Genomic DNA, 18,916 nt, shown 5'->3' on the forward strand with positions numbered 1-18,916 from the left:
CAAATTTAACTAATTTGGGGTCGCTGAACACGAATATGACATTCAGAATATCCCAAAATATTCAGAAATCCAGAAATCCAAGATGGCGGCCAATATGGCGCCTGTAGAATAGCGGGAACATATATTTGAGGGTGTAGTAGCCGTTCAACTACTCAAATCTAACTAATTTGGGATCGCTGACCATGAATATGACACAAAGAATACTCCAAAGTATTCAGTAATCCAGAAATCCAAGATGGCGGCCAATATGGCGCCTGTAGAATATTGGGAATATTTATTTGAGGGTGTAACAGCCTTTCAACCACTCAAATCTAACTAATTTGGGGTCGCTGGCCACGAATATGACCCTTAGAACACTCCAAAGTGTTCCAAGATCATGAATTCTAAGATGGCGGCCAATATGGCACCAGTAGAATATTGGGAATATTTGTTTGAGGGTGTAACAGCCTTTCAACCACTCAAATCTAACTAACTTGGGGACGCTGAACACGAATATGACACTAAGAATACTCCAAAGTATTCCAAGATCAAGAACTCCAAGATGGCGGCCAATATGGCGCCTGTAGATTATGGGAAACATTTATTTGAGAGTGAAATAGGCATTCAACCACTCAAATCTAACTAATTTGGGGTCGCTGGCCACGAATATGACACTTAGAACACTCCAAAGTGTTTCAAGATCATGAATTCCAAGATGGCGGCAATTATGGCGCCTGTAGAATATTGGGAATATTTATTTGAGAGTGTAACAGCCTTTCAACCACTTAAATCTAACTAATTTGGGGTCGTTGGCCACGAATATGACCCTTAGAACACTCCAAAGTGTTCCAAGATCATGAATTCCAAGATGGTGGCAATTATGGCGCCTGTAGAATATTGGGAATATTTATTTGAGGGTGTAATAGCCATTCAACCACTCAAATCCAACTAATTTGGGGTCGCTGAACACGGATATGACACTTTGTATATTCCAAAGTATTCAGAAATCCAGAAATCCAAGATGGCGGCCAATATGGCGCCTGTAGAATATTGGGAATATATGTTTGAGGGTGTAACTGCCACTCAACCACTCAAATCTAACTAATTTGGGGACGCTGAACACGAATATGACACTAAGAATACTCCAAAGTATTCCAAGAACAAGAACTCCAAGATGGCGGCCAATATGGCGCCTGTAGATTATGGGAAACATTTATTTGAGAGTGAAATAGGCATTCAACCACTCAAATCTAACTAATTAGGGGTCGCTGGCCACGAATATGAAACTGAGGATACTGCAAAGTATTCCAAGATCATGAATTCCAAGATGGCGGCCAATATGGCGCCTGTAGAATATTGGGAATATTTGTTTGAGGGTGTAACAGCCTTTCAACCACTCAAATCTAACTAACTTTGGGACCCTGAACACGAATATGACACTAAGAATACTCCAAAGTATTCCAAGATCAAGAACTCCAAGATGGCGGCCAATATGGCGCCTGTAGATTATGGGAAACATTTATTTGCGAGTGAAATAGGCATTCAACCACTCGAATCTAACTAATTTGGGGTCGCTGAACACGAATATGACACTTGGTATATTTCAAAGTTTTCAGAAATTCAGAAATCCAAGATGGCGGCCAATACGGCGCCTGTAGTATATTGGGAATATTTATTTGAGGTTGTAATAGTGATTCAACCACTCAAATGTAACTAATTTGGTGTCGCTGAACACGAATATGACACTAAGAATATCCCAAAGTATTCAGAAATCCAGAAAAAAAAATTTATTCCCAACATACTACAGGCGCCATTTTGGCAGCCATCTTAGATTTCTGGATTTCTGAATACTTTGGGATATTCTAAGTGTCATATTCGTGTTCAGTGACTTCAAATTATTTAGATTTAAGATGTTGAATTACTATTACAACCCCAAATCAATTTTCCCAATATACTAAAGGCGCCATATTGGCCACAATCTTGGATTTCTGAATTTCAGAATACTTTGGAATATACCAAGTGTCATATTCATGTTGAGCGACCCCAAATAAGTAAGATTTGAGTGGTTGAAGGGCTTTTACACTCTCAAATAAATATTCCCAATATTCTACAGGCGCCATATTGGCCGCCATCTTGGATTTCTGTATTTCAGAATACTTTGGAATATACCAAGTGTCATATTCATGTTCAGCGACCCCAAATAAGTAAGATTTGAGTGGTTGAATGGCTTTTACAAACTCAAATAAATTTTCCCAATACAGGCGCCATATTGGCCGCCATATTGAAATTCTTGATATCGGAATACTTTGGGATGTTCTTAGCGTCATATACGTGTTCAGCGACTCAAATCAGTTAGATTTGAGTGGTTTTCACTATTACAACCTCAAATAAATATTCCCAATATTCTACAGGCGTCATGGATTTCTGGATTTCTGAATACTTTGGAATATTGGAATATTCCTCATATTCATACCCCAAATTGGTTAGATCAATCAAATCATATCAAATTATTCGCTCTACAGCATTGCCTTGGCGTTCTCGATTGCGAGATTCCTACTCGAAACTAGGTGTTCGAAAGCTTGATTGTTGAGGCAATTGCAAACCTCTTTTTACACCTTAGCTTTCATCCACCCGGGATTCGAACTGACGACCTTTGGATTGTTAGTCCAACTGCCTACCAGCGACTCCACCGAAACAGGACCCAGGGAGACGACTCCTACACCTGGACTGAGCTAACGACCTAACCTTTTTTGGTTAGTCCGGGGCCAACATTTACTTCCCGTCCGACGGAAGGCGTGATCAGACAAATCTCGTCTCGAAAAATGCCACCGGGACCGTCTGGGATCGAACCCAGGCCGACTGGGTGAGAGGCAACCACGCTTACCCCTACACCACGGTCCCGGCATATTGGTTGGATTTGAGTGGTTGAATCACTATTACAACCTCAAATAAATATTCCCAATATACTACAAGCGCCATTTTGGCCGCCATCTTGGATTTCTGAATTTCATGATACTTTGGAATATACCAAGTGTCATATTCATGTTCAGCGACCCCTAATAAGTAAGATTTGAGTGGTTGAATCACTATTACAACCTCAAATAAATATTCCCAATATATTACAGAAGTCATATTGACAACCATCTTGGATTTCTAGATTTCTGAATACTTTGGGATATTCTTAGTGTCATATTCGTGTTCAGCGACACCAAAATAGTTACATTTGAGTGGTTGAATCACTATTACAACCTCAATAAAATATTCCCAATATACTACAGGCGCCATATAGGCCGCCATATTGGATTTCTGAATTTCTGAATACTTTGAAATATACCAAGTGTCATAGTCGTGTTCAGCGACCCCAAATTAGTTATGTTTGAGTGGTTGAATGGCTATTACACCCTCATACAAATATTCCCAAATTCTACAGCCGCCATATTGGCCGCCATCTTGGATTTCTGGATTTCTGAATACTTTGGAATATACCAAGTGTCATATTCATGTTCAGCGACCTCAAATCAGTTAGATTTGAGTGGTTGAATCACTATTACAACCTCAAATAAATATTCCCAATATACTACAGGCGCCATATTGGTCGCCATCTTGGATTTCTGAATTTCATAATACTTTGGAATATACCAAGTGTCATATTCGTGTTCAGCGACCCCAAATTAGTTAGATTTGAGTGGTTGAATGGCTATTACACCCTCATATAAATATTCAAAATATACTACAGGCGCCATATTGGCCGCCATCTTGGATTTCTGAATTTCTGAACTTTTTGGAATATACAAAGTGTCATATTCGTGTTCAGCGACACCAAATTAGTTACATTTGAGTGGTTGAATCAATATTACAAGCTCAAATAAATACTCCCAATATACTACAGGCGCCATATTGGCAACCATCTTGGTTTTCTGGATTTCTGAATACTTTGGGATATTCTTAGTGTCATATTCGTGTTCAGAGACCCCAAATTAGTTAGATTTGTGTGGTTGAATGGCTATTACTCCCTCATATAAATATTCCCAATATACTACAGGCGCCACATTGGCCGCCATCTTGGATTTCTGGATTGCTGAATACTTTGGGATTTTCTAAGTGTCATATTCTTGTTCAGCTACCCCAAATTAGTTAGATTTGAGTGGTTGAATCACTATTACACCCTCAAATATATGTTCCCAATATACTACAGGCGCCATATTGGTCGTCATTTTGGATTTCTGGATTTCTGAATACTTTGGAATATTCTAAGTGTCATATTCGTGTTCAGCGACCCCAAATTAGTTACAATTGAGTGGTTGAATCACTATTACAACCTCAAAAAAATATTCCCAATATACTACAGGCGCCATATTGGCCGCCATCTTGGATTTCTGAATACTTTGGGATTTTCTAAGTGTCATATTCTTGTTCAGCGACCTCAAATTAGTTAGGTTTGAGTGGTTGAATCACTATTACACCCTCAAATATATGTTCCCAATATACTACAGGCGCCATATTGGTCGTCATTTTGGATTTCTGGATTTCTGAATACTTTGGAATATACAAAGTGTCATATTCGTGTTCAGCGACACCAAATTAGTTACATTTGAGTGGTTGAATCAATATTACAACCTCAAAAAAATATTCCCAATATACTACAGGCGCCATATTGGCCGCCATCTTGGATTTCTGAATACTTTGGGATTTTCTAAGTGTCATATTCTTGTTCAGCGACCTCAAATTAGTTAGGTTTGAGTGGTTGAATCACTATTACACCCTCAAATATATGTTCCCAATATACTACAGGCGCCATATTGGTCGCCATTTTGGATTTCTGGATTTCTGAATACTTTGGAATATTCTAAGTGTCATATTCGTGTTCAGCGACCCCAAATTAGTTACAATTGAGTGGTTGAATCACTATTACAACCTCAAAAAAATATTCCCAATATACTACAGGCGCCATATTGGCCACCATCTTGGATTTCTGGATTTCTGAATACTTTGGAATATTCTAAGCAGCGATGGAATAATCATCATCAAAAGAAAATCATTGGACGTTCATCAAGAGAAAAAATCCGAAGGGAGCTTGGCTCTCCTCTCTCGCGCACGAAAGATCGGTAGAATAAATCTAAAAAAATCATCATCTTGATTATTCGGCGGATCATCTTTATCACTACTACACTTGCAAGTGTAACGTCACACGTCGAAAAATGACCTGTCACATTTTGTAGATGGGCAATGTGTAAACAAAGTGAAATAAATACTTTTAAGTGGTGCTGACAAGGAAATTCACCAAAAATCATCAGCAGATTGATTTTCTTGGAGAAGTTCGGTAGCGATTTTCTTTTGCGTGATTTGCCTCCTCTCTCTTTCGCGGGTGAAGAAAGTTCGCAAGCGAAATTGATTTTTTTGCGATTATTCCATCCCTGATTCTAAGTGTCATATTCGTGTTCAGCGACCCCAAATTAGTTAAATTTGAATGGTTGATTTCAAATTTTAATGCTTTCTTGTTGATTTGGCCATGGTGTGTTCCCTAAAACGAGCGCCTAAAAAGAGTTGCTTCGACGAATTTAGTCGGTGTTACTAGCAGGTAAGTCGAATCAGGTTCGTTCTTGTTTCAGATGAATCTTGAAATCCTACCGGTTCGAATGCTGCAAGAACGATCAAGATTGGTTGAAATGGAACCAAATGCGAGCGAGTTGAATTTAGCGAAGCAACTGTTTCGGAGGCTTGGTCGTCCGTGTAAGTGAAATATGCCTTGGACGGAGGAGTGTTAAACAGATTAAAAAATCTCGCAAATCAAAAAATACCTATTTTGTGAAATTGAGTTTTTGCTAAAAAAAGTTTTTTAAAAAATCTGCATTTTTTTTCCGTGTACCAATTTTTTTCTCAATATTCCTCAACAATACCTACAACTTTGCCGAAGGCACCAAATTGATCAGAAAACTCACTCAAAAGTTACAGCTGTTGGAATATTTACGTACCATTTTCGTATGGACAGCAGCCAAAACTCTATAGAGACTTGTATGGGTGAAACAATGACACTAAAAAACTTATTTGGTTATAGGTAAGGCTACACAACTAAGGATTTTTTCTTTACCATACGAATTTTCGACCCTCTGCGCGGATTTTTAACAGGCCGGATTTTTTGTAGGGAATTTCACGCATAATACGGATTTGCATATTAACAACTTTTGAACATTGAATTACTTTTTTGATTTGGTCAAAGCTTTTGATAATTAGACATTTTAATTTAACTGCAAGTTTGATTTAAACAGGGAGAGTTTTCCGGGTTTTTCTCAATTCAAACTTGGTTATTATTTTTTTTTCTTTCATATGTTAATAGGACCTTTTAAAAAACACCTTAGAATTGTTCTTTTAGCCATTCCTTACCAAATATATTTGTTATAGGACCTTTTCAATAAAAAAAAACTCTGGAAAAGTGTTCGTGAAAACACTGAGAACGATATCATTCGTAAAAGCAAACTTGACATTTCGTCAAATTATAAACGTTTTCTAAAAAAAAATAAAAACCACAATGATTTGATTAAAATCAGGGTTTATTTAATGAATACTTTTAAACGTGCAAGTCATAAGCACTCTGATAGCATTTTGTGAAATTTGTTACCTTTAAAAACGACACAGTTTTATATTTGTAAGTCTCAAATTAATTTAATTTAATTTATCTAAATAATTCCTTGACAGTTTTTGTTATACAGTAGTTGTTCGGGTTGCTTTTTAATTGGGCGAAAAAACTATTTTTCTCAAATGAAAAGGAATTGGGTGTTCTCCTTCCAAAATTAAAATTGATTATTTGCAGCGGTGGAAAAATAGTCATCAAAAGAAATTTTGTTATGCTCATCACGAGATAAAATCCGAAAAGAACCTGGCTCTCCTCTCTCGCGCACTATAGATCGGTAAAAGAAAACTCAAAAAATCATCACTACTACTCACTACTACACGTGCCGGTGTAAAAAAAAAAAACGTCGCATGTCGAAAAGTTACCAGTCACTTTTTGTAGATGGGCAATCTGCGTGAAAAAAACGAAACAAAAAAATAATCTTTAACTGATTCATTTTTTTCGAGAAGTTCTGGCGAGATTTTCTGTAGCGTGTTTCGCCTTCTTCGCTTTCGTGGGTGAAGAAAGTTCGCAAGCGAAAAAGGTACAACAATTGTAAAGTGATCAAAATAAAACTAGTTTACACAATATTAAAACTCGTACCTTTACATTTCGTTCGTGAAGAAATAAAAACTTAAATTGGACTTGTTTTGATTTAAATGTTAAAAATCTACAACAATTTTCAAAACTTTGGTTTCAATTTAATTTGAAACGTAATTTATTACGAACGAATTTCAATTTGAGGTTTGAATACCTATTTTGCTTCGATAAAAAATTGAATTTCAGATTGAATTTCGATGTAGGAGTCTGCTATAGCAATGGCATTTAGAAAATCATTTTATTAATATCATGAATTCAATGTCTCAGTTCCACTTACTCGAAAACTCCTTTGTCACCAACGGAAATTGCTAGTCAAGTTGTCAAGTAGACAATACAGATTCATTTACAAAACTATAAGCTCACTAATAAACATTTTAAACATCTAATCCATCGCGAAACAGCCGCACACGAAGCATTCCGAATAAATCAACTGTGAATAGAAGAGAGGAAAAGCCAGCACGAATCCCGCCACAGAAGAAAGTGAATTCACAAGACTTGGTCACAGTGTCGAAGAACCTACGGTACTACTACGGTGGTCAACCCGGTGTTGACCCCCCCTCACACATCCCACGCGTCCAAACTAGTAAAGAATACCCGATCATAGCGCTAGCGAGCATGGCGAGAATTACGGCGAACCATTTATCAACGAAGCTGGCAATACTAACCGTCGCATTGTTCTGTTTGACAGGTGAGTCAATTGGTTTGCTGTATACGGTTTGATTGGTGGCAGGGTTGAACTATGAAATGTATGATCCCTGTGGGTAACATTGCAAGAAGAGCAAATATTTACATAACCTTTAACCGTGCCAACCCAGCGAACCATGTTGTAAGAGTGTTAATTTTCTCGTAAACATAATTTATTGTTTTTTTTTTTCACCACCCCTTAAGATCCTCCCATTGCAATGATGAATGCACCAGAGGAAAAACTGAAACCCAATAGAAACAGAAGTCGTGAAAAATGTCCTCCCATGAATCACTGGAAGCTCTGAAACTCAGTGTGGAAATGCAGTGATTTTATGCTCGAATATGTTGGCAAACAAACGCATTCAAAAGAGGTGTGAGGTGTGTCGTAAAAATTTGAAACACGTGCTCAAAGTTGCCTGGAGCAGTTTCATGACTAATTAAAGTGGTGCAGGCAGTGCTCGAAGAAAGATGCAAGAAGTTGAGCAGAAGAAAAGGTGAAACCAATGCTGATGGCTTAATTAATTGCAGTTTACACCTTAAGAAATAATTTTAAAAAAAATAATTAAATTTGGCAAAACAAAACTGAATGAAAATTGTTTTTTCATGCATAATTTATTTCTTCATTATAAAGCAAAAAAAGCAAAAGAACCTCGAAATTTTCATTTCCAAAATTGACAAATTGAAAGTAATAAATTTACCTGTGAGAGCAACCCAGCGTCCTCGTAAGTAGTATCTGTCGGGTGCGAAATTGAAATGTAAATGCCGTTGAAAGAGATCGATGCATCGCGCTCAGGTTATGTAGCGCCGCTGTTAGTACTCGAGCCAGCTAAGAAAACACTGCACAGGACCACGGCATTGATCGATCGATGAATTAGTCGGCTTTGCTCCGGGATGTGGGAAAGAGACTAATGAAATAATGATATGGTTAGGTAGGAGGGTGCTCTGTGTGAATGGGAACGGAATTGGATCGAGTAAAAGTTGTTGAAAAGTTGCTAATCAATAAGAAATAAATGTTGTTCAAGGCGACATGAGATAATTTATGAAATGTATTTTCAATCTTGTGTTTAACTGAGTTCTTGCAGTCGAAAACGCCACGGCAATGCTGTAGAGTGAAAGATTTTTTTTTTATTATTTATTATCAACCGACTAAAAAGGTTTATTTTTCAATATCTCGTGACGGTATGTGAGTACGATCCTTTGCATTCTTGAACATTTGAAAAATAAGTGTTTTTCCATTATTTGCAGCATCGAATAATAATTATTTGAAAACTTGCGCAATTTGTTTACGTCCTCAAAATAATTAAAGTATTTTTTATCGCAAATATTACAAAAATATTTATGCCATTTATCGTAACTGAACTGTCATGGCATTTTATGGGTAATTTAATATACTTTTTGAATCTGCAATTATCCAGAAGGATCATTTTCTCATTTAAAACATTTTTTTTTTCATTTTAAAATTTTGTATGTTTTAACTTTGCGTGCTTATTTTGTAAGAGTGACCGACCCCACCCGAAAACATTCAGTCGTAGAACAGAAAATTTCAAAAATGTTCCTGAGTCGTCGTGATTTTTAACATTTCAGGCTTAAAATTATTGAAAACACTTCATTTTCGAATGTTCAGAAACCCCACCCGAAAACATTCAGTCGTAGAACAGAAAATTTCAAAAATGTTCCTGAGTCGTCGTGATTTTTAACATTTCAGGCTTAAAATTATTGAAAACACTTCATTTTCGAATGTTCAGAAATGATAAGGTTTATATTGCCCCTCCGTCACGAAATATCAAAAAAGGGACCTCGGATTCGTGAATATGGACCATAATTATCCCTAGGGGGGCAAAAATTAACGAAAATGTAATAAATAAAAAAAGTAATTACCAAAAAAACAATTAAACCAAAGTTTGAGCAGTTTTGTATAAACTTTGAGATAAATAAACACAAAATCTCATGAAAATGTCCCAAGACATATTGATAAAATTTACGCTTAACCTCTTTTTCAAATCTGTTTTCAGTGCATTGAAAAATACATTTTCATCTATTAATGAAATAAATTTGCACACATTTGGTTGTGTCTTCGCCAAGATATAGCTATTTGAAGTGTGCAGTTAAAAAAACGGGTGCCACGATATCTCAACACTACTTTTACCAAATCGACTCAAAATTTTGGTGAAGACTCGTTAAACTGGTTTCGAGTGCATGACTTAAGTTGATTTTCAAAAAGTTTATTGTAAAAAAGTTAAAAATATTTTCTTGTTTTTCATATAAAAAATCGTTAGTTTTTGATTTTTGTAATTTTTAATAAAGCAAAATTTCAAAATCGGGCTTTTTCATGCACACGGGATATGTGTTGAGAGTCTTCATCTGAAATTTCAGTCCATCTCGTCTCGAGACATCGTGGCACCCGTAAATCAACTCGGTGTTCAGAGAAAAACGCTCACAAAGTTTGACACTTTGGGTTACGCATTGCAAAACATTGAGCTAAAATCGTCTCTTACTCAGTTTTATCACGAAATATATTCATTTAATTTTCAGGAGTGTTTGAAAATGAAACTATTGGCACTACGCCCCCCGGGGCATGGCCTTCCTCTAACGTGGGATTTCTGCTCCAGCGCCTCTAACGAGACAGGAGAAACCGGGACCGACGTTTTACTTCACCATCCGATAGAAGCTCAGTGGATAAGGCGGGAATCGAACCCGCGTCTCATAGCATCATCGGGATCGGCAGCCGAAGCCGCTACCCCTGCGCCACGAGACCCACTAGGAGTGTTTGAAATCATCATTTAAAAAAAACTGTAAAATGTTTTTTTTTATTTCTGCATGTATTTAACCCCTTAAGAACTCTTAAAAATAAAAGTTAAAGTTTTGGAAGACTTTGTCAATATTTTTAAAAATTATTTTGTTAGGGGAGCAGTTCTCTAGGATTTCGGTCATTCGATTTTTTTTTGTATTTTTTAATCCGACTGAAACTTTTTTGGTGCCTTCGGTATGCCCAAAGAAGCCATTTTGCATCATTAGTTTGTCCATATAATTTTCCATACAAATTTGGCAGCTGTCCATACAAAAATGATATGAAAATTCAAAAATCTGTATCTTTTGAAGGAATTTTTGATCGATTTGGTGTCTTTGGCAAAGTTGTAGGTATGGATATGGACTACACTGGAAAAAATGATACACGGTAAAAAATTTGGTGATTTTTTATTCAACTTTATCACTAAAATTTGATTTGCAAAAAAACTATTTTTATTTTTTTATTTTTGATATGTTTTAGAGGACATAAAATGCCAACTTTTCAGAAATTTCCAGGTTGTGCAAATCATTGTCCGAGTTATGAATTTTAATCAATACTGATTTTTCAAAAATCGAAATATTGGTCGCAAAATTTTTTCAACTTCATTTTTCGATGTAAAATCAAATTTGCAATCAAAAAGTACTTGAGTAAAATTTTGATAAAGTGCACCGTTTTCAAGTTAAGTCCATATTTAGGTGACTTTTTTGAAAATTGTGGCAGTTTTTCATTTTTTTAAATTAGTGCGCATGTTTGCACACTTTTGGAAAAAATATTTTTGAAAAGCTGAGAAAATTCTCTATATTTTGCTTCTTCGGACTTTGTTGATAAGACCTTTAGTTGCAGAGATATTGCAATGCAAAGGTTTAAAAACAGGAAAATTTATGTTTTCTAAGTCTCACCCAAACAGCCCACCATTTTTTAATGTCGATATCTCAGCAACTAATGGTCCGATTTTCAATGTTAATATATGAAACATTTGTGAAAGTTTTCGATCTTTTCGAAAACATTATTTTCAAAATTTTCAAATCAAGACTAACATTTCAAAAGGGCCAAACATTCAATATTACGCCCTTTTAAAATGTTAGTCTTGATTTGAAAATTTTGAAAATAATGTTTTCGAAGATCGGAAAATTTCACAAATGTTTCATATATTAACATTGAAAATCCATTAGCTGAGATATCGACATTAAATGGTGGCTATTTAGACGAAAAAACATAAATCCTGTTTCGCTTCTTTGCAATCAATATCTCAGCACAGCAAAATATGAGAATTCAGCTTTAAAATTCAAAACAACATGTGCTAATAAAATGAAAAACTGCACATTTTCAAAAATTAAATGGATTTAACGAAAACGGTGCACTTCAAAATTTTACTCATGTACACGATTGCAATTTGATTTACATCATTTGAAATTGCGATATTTCGATTTTTGAAAAAATCATTATGAAAAAAATAATAAATTCGGTGCAACATGAAATTCGAAATTTTTGGCATTTGTCCTCTAAAACATATCAAAAATAAAAATTAAAAATAGTGTTTTTGCAAATCAAATTTTAGTGATAAAGTTAAAATAAAAATCACAAATTTACCGTGTCATTCGACCAGTTTCAGTCAACTGATTTTTCCCATACCATTACAAATTCCCGAACTCAAATCGATACATCATTTTGTGGACCTGTATGGCAAACTAACAAAATAACTTTGAGCTTTTCCAGGCACAAAATCAGTCGGATTAAAAAATACAAAAATTAAAATTGAAGAAAAAAGACCGATTTCGTAGAGAATTGCTCAGGGGTACCATTTGACTATATTTTCAACTGATTTTTTTTTTAATTTCTCAGACTTTGCCTCTACGTATTTTTAAACAATTTAAATGATAATTGTATCCATAGTAGAATAAAAATATAAACAAGTCACCAAAGGAATACTGTCTAAAAGTAGTAGAAGGTGATAACCAAATACTACCAAAAACAAAGATAAACTAAATAAGGAAAATGCAAGTTGAAACAAATGAAATGAAAAAAGAAAAACTCAAAACAAGAAAAGCACAGAAGGACAAAGTTGATCAAAATAACTTCCTAAACACACGAAAATGAAAAAAAAAATCGAAACAGGTAAGGTTTCATCCTTAAAGTACGTCACGCTAAAATCAGCCAAAATTTTCCCTCCTCTCCCCTTTGTCACACGCCCCCGGGCGTGACATACTTTAGGTGAAGATTTGGTGAAGACTTAGTCCCGTGTGCATGATGAAGCCAGATGTTGAAAGTTTAGTTTTAAAACATACTAATCATAACTTGCAAAAAATAATAATAAATAAAATTAAATCAAAGGAAATCTATTCAATAACACATTGATTTCCATTAAAGTCATGTTGTTTTCTTGAATTTTTGTTTTGATGCTAAGTTTTTTGACGTTTTTGACATGAACGGTGCCACAAATAAAAATAAAAAATGCCTCACAAATTCATAAATTATCATACCTGCATAGTTTATTGTTGCCCATAAAACATTTACAAAAACAAAAAGGGATTTCCGGGAATTCAGTGAATCCAGTAGGGTAAACATAAAAAAATAAAAAATAAATCGGAAGAGATACCCTTTGGTTCGATTCCTTAGGTAAAACTAAGTTACTATGTTAATTTTGAGCCAAATCGGTTAAGGTTTTGGGTTCGCTTTTTATCGTTGAATATTGGGAAAAGCAAAAATTTCAAAATTTTGCCAAAAGTAGACGTTAAATGTGTCGATCATTGTCAAGAGTGAGATTCTTATGTGAAATTGTATGCCAAGCAACTTTGTCAAAGACCGCGAAACGATTCAAGTTATTCCGAGAGCTTGAATAAATTCGGTCTCATTATTCCAGAGATTGCTGGTGGTGGTCGCAGTTACAAGCGAAGTATTCATGATTTAACTAGAAAACATCAGATTCAACAGATTGGAAAAAATGACAAAAGTGAAGGGCTTCAAAAATGGCTTAAAAAAAGTAGGAGCATAAAGCAACACTGAAATGCAAGGCAAAACCAAATAAATAGAATAACTTTGGAGAGTGCTGGTAATGAGTGATAGAAAACACTATCATTTGATGATTCCTGCAACCAAAATATCAGAGAGTATAGCGACCGTCACTTTATGTTGTTTATTCTCTTCGTTTAACTCGTGCTTGGCATCAAAAGCATTTTTTCCTCGTTCATGCACACTCATCAAGGATTCTTTAATTTACTATGAAAACCGCAATGATAGGGGGTTGGGAACCGACCAAGAACTGCGTCCCGTTATACTGCGTAGTCATATCTAGTTTTTTGGTGAGGAGAGATGATTGTGAATTTGGAAATGAGAGAAGAAAAGAGAATGTCACTGATAATCTGAGAATGTGAGTGCTGAGAATCTCGTGACGGAAAGTAGAGCAGTGAAAGTTGGCAGATAAGATTTCGGGCATGATAATTGTAGTCGCGTAGAACTGATTTTTTTTATATTTCTTCAACCATGATGAACAGCAATAAAAAATTGTATGAAAAGTACATGATAGATCCAATGATGCGTAATTGTTTCTTGGTGATTGGTTACCTACAAAGTTGAAGTTGAAAACTAAATACAAGTAATTCTTATGATGTCAGCTTATTTAGTCTCAAATGCTCACTTTTTTTTAACCCTCAATCACAGTCATAATTTTCTCAAATCAAATGCCTCAGCCACACTTAGGAAAAAAACTGCAAAATATGTGAGATTTTCCCATATCTCACGGAAATGACACCAATTCCCATCAGTTTTTTTTCTCCCCCGCCGAAAACCACCCATTCAAACTGCCACCGGGAAGATTGATACTCCGAGCCGAGGCAATTTCCCTCCACCACCGACCTGGTGCCAGTCAGTCAGAGCCAGCCGGTGGCCAGTAAGAGTTATGGTTTTAGTGATAGCCATAAATAAACCAGTTGCGCGCGCGCGTCTGTCTTTCCCAGGCGCGTAAGCTAAACGCAGAGCTCCAATTGATGTCTAATGTCACACGCCAGTCTACGACGACGAAGACGACGACGACCGTGGAGTACGCGGTCGACCTGGAATGAACGGATTTATGGCCCCAGGAAGCCACCGTTGACGTTCTAATGGACGCTCAATGCGGTGATCTTGGGACGCGGATAAAATTGGCACAATGTTGGAAAGTCTCCATTAACTTTTAACCCTTAAAAAATGTGGGAAAGATACAAACAAGTGACAAACGAGAGAAATTCGCAACCTTGTCAACTAATTTAGAAATGTTTTGTGCAAAATTTTAAGCCAAACGTCATACCTTAAAACTGCAAAGTTTGACGACGTCGTCGACGATGGTCAGCTGGCCGCGGTTGTTTGGTGTTCTACATTCCAACTGCCAGTCTGCTGCCGTTGACTTGGCTGTCTACGGCCAAGAAATGACCGACAACGACGGCGGGAAGACCACTTAGGCCCCGTTTCGAGTGGTTCAAGAGTTTGTTCATGAGTTTGTGAGGGGTGGTGTACCTAACCTCGGAAAACTTCTTAAGAATCGTTAAAGGTCGGAAAAAGGTCCAAATAGGTCTAAAATAGGCACCTCTACCCTTCTTATGGGTAAATGTGTCTTATATTCTAGCCCCAAGAAATTCATCTTTGCGTTCCACGCACGTCACGGTGGCGGGGTGAGAAAATGTGTTATATCAGCACTTGAATCGATGATCCGGAATAGACTACATAAACAGCGCTGCGCTCGATTGATAAAGTGTGTGGGCGTGCGACGCGTCAAAATATTTGGACGGGTTGGAAATGTGACCGTTGTTTACAGAAATGATGCAGGAGTTCCTTGAATTGACACATAATTTGATATCTCTGCTTGAGATTGTCAGTTATTATAGTAAATATTTACATTGAATGACTGAAATTTTTTTGAGCCAATCTTGATTTTGGATTTTTTTTTTTATTTTCAGATTAAGGCGGAGAAATTGATGTTTTTTTGATACAAATTTGTTAAATTAAAAAAAAATGTCTTAGTTCTAATATAATATTTTTTAATGCTTTACTTTAGGGATTGAATCGAAAATAATATCTTGAGTTTTTGTAAATTTTATTCTAAAATTTATGTTTCTACTATCTCGTGCAGTAGACTTTGGTTGATGTGAACCGTTAACACTAGTGTACTGTACCAGGAAAAACACGTTAAAGAAATTTTATGTTTGCAACAAGCTTGTCATTAGTCACAAAGTACACAGTAATCTGGACAAACCATCCGCCTCGAGTAAGCACGGTCATTTCAATCAATTTCCCAATGTACAATCCGCGGGAAGAAAATTAACACGAGGACCATGAAGGAAGCACTGCGGTTCCACGCCTTCTCCGGCCCAGTAATCAATCATAATCTGTCGCCTCTTGAGCAATCGTGCAACCTCTAAGTACCCCGCTTTAACATACTTCTTTCTACAATTACGTCACAAACGTAATATTAACTGATCTGCTTCCACGCCGCGTGCATAAATTATGACAGATCGTCCTGAAGAAACTGAGCTGGTGGTTAAAGTAAACACCACGACATAAAACTGACTGCCCCGTTGGTGGTGAATTAGACGAACGAGGTTTTGATTCGCCTGCAGGGTTGCACCGGAAAGATCCATTACTTGGACTTGGTGTCGATAGATCAATGAATCCTCAATGGATCATTTCAGGTTAGGGCAAATGTTGCCGTTGGTATCAAAAATAAGATTGGTAACGTACTTTATAGGCTTTATCAAAGCTGTCACAACCGCTATAAAACCTATCAGCCAAAACCAACATTAAAACCACCAAGTCGTAACAGTCTCCCCAGAACCCCGATAAACCTCTGTTCAAACCCAAAAGGACCTCCACAAAAGGTTGTCACGGCCTATTTATAAAACCTACATAGGAGTTCAAGGCTTTACAACTGAATCCTAACAACATCCTCAAAGCCTTAATAAAAACCTTTGTTAAAACCTAGTCAGGAGTTAAGGAAAAATGAAATTTCGTACGACTTCAAACGTCTTACGCAAAATAGGTTTTATTTTGGCAATGGAGATGGTTTGCAAAAATGGCGATGATAAATAATAGATATTGAAGGTAATCAAAATAATTTGAAAGCCTATTTCTCGCAATTGGTGGCTCAAATTCAGCTGCGGTTGAAATTTTATTGATAAATGTAGGGGAGATAGAGTCAAAAAAATCAACTCGCTTTATTAAAAATCATTATTTGTAATCATAGTTTTTAATGTTAAAAAATATTTTATAGCAATTCTTTGAAAAATATGTTCATATTATTGACAATCGACTCTCTGGCTGTCGATCTTCTCGATATCAATATTGCTCCATCCATCGATGAATTCTTCAGTCCCTTCAAACTGCATAATTCGATTGGTTTTATTCCTCGATATTTTCTCTTGCTTGAAGGATCTCTTCCTCGACGGTCCCTTGGATTCTGTTGGCTTAAAAAATCTCTTCCGGTTGTCAATAATTTCACTTTCTCATGGCTTGCATAGACATTTTTCTTTGCGAAACGAAGCTTTGAAGGGTTTTTGACATTAGTTTGTTTTTGTTTGATGGACGTTGCCATGATTCTCTCCCATAGCTGGGTATCAAGAAAAAAATATATTCAATCGAGTCTTCATTTTGCATCGTTCTGTAAACTGGTGATTCTCTTCCTCGACAGTCCCTTAGATATTGACAACCAGAGAATCGACTGTATAAACATCTATCGCTCACTTGGCTCCGACAGCTTCGAGAGAGTAGACGTGTGTGACGTGCGCGCTAAAGGCATCGTGCCTCGAGTTGTTTGACGGATGGAGGTGGAAGAGACCTCCGAGACGGATGATTTCCAATTCATCCCCGGAAATCGGAAGCGGAAGAAGACCCCTGAGATCACCGGAGCTGTCGTCGGAGAAGGAAAAGTGGAGCAGAATGTGCTCAACAACAACAAGTTCAGCCCGCTAGCGGAAAACGAAAACAACAACAATGCCAGCCCGGCGGTTTCACCACCCGGCCAGTCGGCAGGTAAACAAAAGCAACCACCTTTGGTGGTGAAGAGCACCACGGATTTTTACAAGCTTGTGGCAATAGTGGAAAGTTGTGAATTTGGTTTCAACCCGATTTACAAACTAACCCGATTTGGAACCAAGGTGACCTGCTTCTCTGTCAAAGATTTTGACAAGTTGCAGGAGCTTCTCCAGAGGAAGAAAGTGGAATTCTACACCCACGGCCGAAGAAGCGAACGAGTTCACCGGGTCGTTGGTCGTGGTTTACCTGATGAACTGAAACCGGATGAGGTCAAGTACCTGCTGAAGAGGGATCTCAAGCTGGACGCGCTGGAGGTGCATGTCATCAAGCGGAAGGAAAAGTCCATCGTGGACGAAACTCCGTACATTGCGGTCTTCTCCAAGGGATACACTAATCTGAAGAAGCTCTCTGCAATGGAAGTTGTGGCAAGCACTATCATCCGGTGGGAGGCCTACCGGAACAAGCGGCCGAACGTGACCCAGTGCAGGAACTGCTTGCAGCTGGGTCATGGAACCAGGAACTGTCATCTTAAGGGGAGGTGCAACAACTGTGGGGGTCCCCACAAGACGGACGAGTGCAAAGTCCAAGAAGCAGAGTCGAAACGGTGCGCCAACTGCTCTGGAGCTCACGAAGCCACGGACCGCAGCTGCCCCAACCGTGTGGACTTCATCCAGAGGCGCCAGCAGGCGTCGAAACCGAAACCGCCGGCAAGGAAGGCGGAGAAGCAGAGTCCAGCAGTTCCGGCGTTCACGCCGGCGGAGTTCCCTCCCTAAAACTAGGTGGTGGCTACTTGGGTTGGTCCTATGTGCTGTATCATATTTATGTTTTTTTTTCTCATGGTCTTAACCCAGATGCTGTTCTTAGGGATTAGAACGGACAACCTTTGGATTGTAGGTACAACCACCGACCAGCGAGTCTACCGAAGCAGGTTTATACCTCTTCTAGAGAAACTACTCCTACACCCGGACTGACCACACGACCTAACCTCTAAGTTAGGCCGGGACAACATTAGATAGCCGAGAGGACAAACAAGCTATTAAAAATATTTTTTCCATGACCCTTAAAGAGAATCGGGGCTGCATTTACAAATCGGATTCAGTGGCTATGTCTTGATGTTAACATGTTAAGGTTAACTTTAGCAATCCATAGGTCGCCTTTTTTTCATAAAATTATTTTTATTAGGTCCTTTTCGGTACTGGGACCTGGTTAGGACCGAGTCGGCTTTTGTAATTACATTTTTCTTAAAGCTAAGAGTAATT

At 37.4% G+C, this 18,916-nt stretch overlaps 1 protein-coding gene across 8 annotated transcripts in view; it reads left to right on the top strand.

Moving 5' to 3' along the window:
* LOC6039635 overlaps positions 1-18,916 on the top strand; it is a 64,739-nt gene that overhangs the window by 5,845 nt on the left and 39,978 nt on the right. For all 8 annotated transcript variants that reach the window (XM_038255856.1, XM_038255855.1, XM_038255857.1 and 5 more), the window contains exon 2: positions 7,588-7,874. In XM_038255856.1, the coding sequence (XP_038111784.1) occupies positions 7,802-7,874 (73 nt within the window). In that variant the 5' untranslated portion in view covers positions 7,588-7,801. The remainder of the gene's footprint in view (positions 1-7,587; positions 7,875-18,916) is intronic.

Source organism: Culex quinquefasciatus, chromosome 2, assembly GCF_015732765.1.
Source record: "Culex quinquefasciatus strain JHB chromosome 2, VPISU_Cqui_1.0_pri_paternal, whole genome shotgun sequence".
Lineage (NCBI taxonomy): Eukaryota > Metazoa > Arthropoda > Insecta > Diptera > Culicidae > Culex > Culex quinquefasciatus.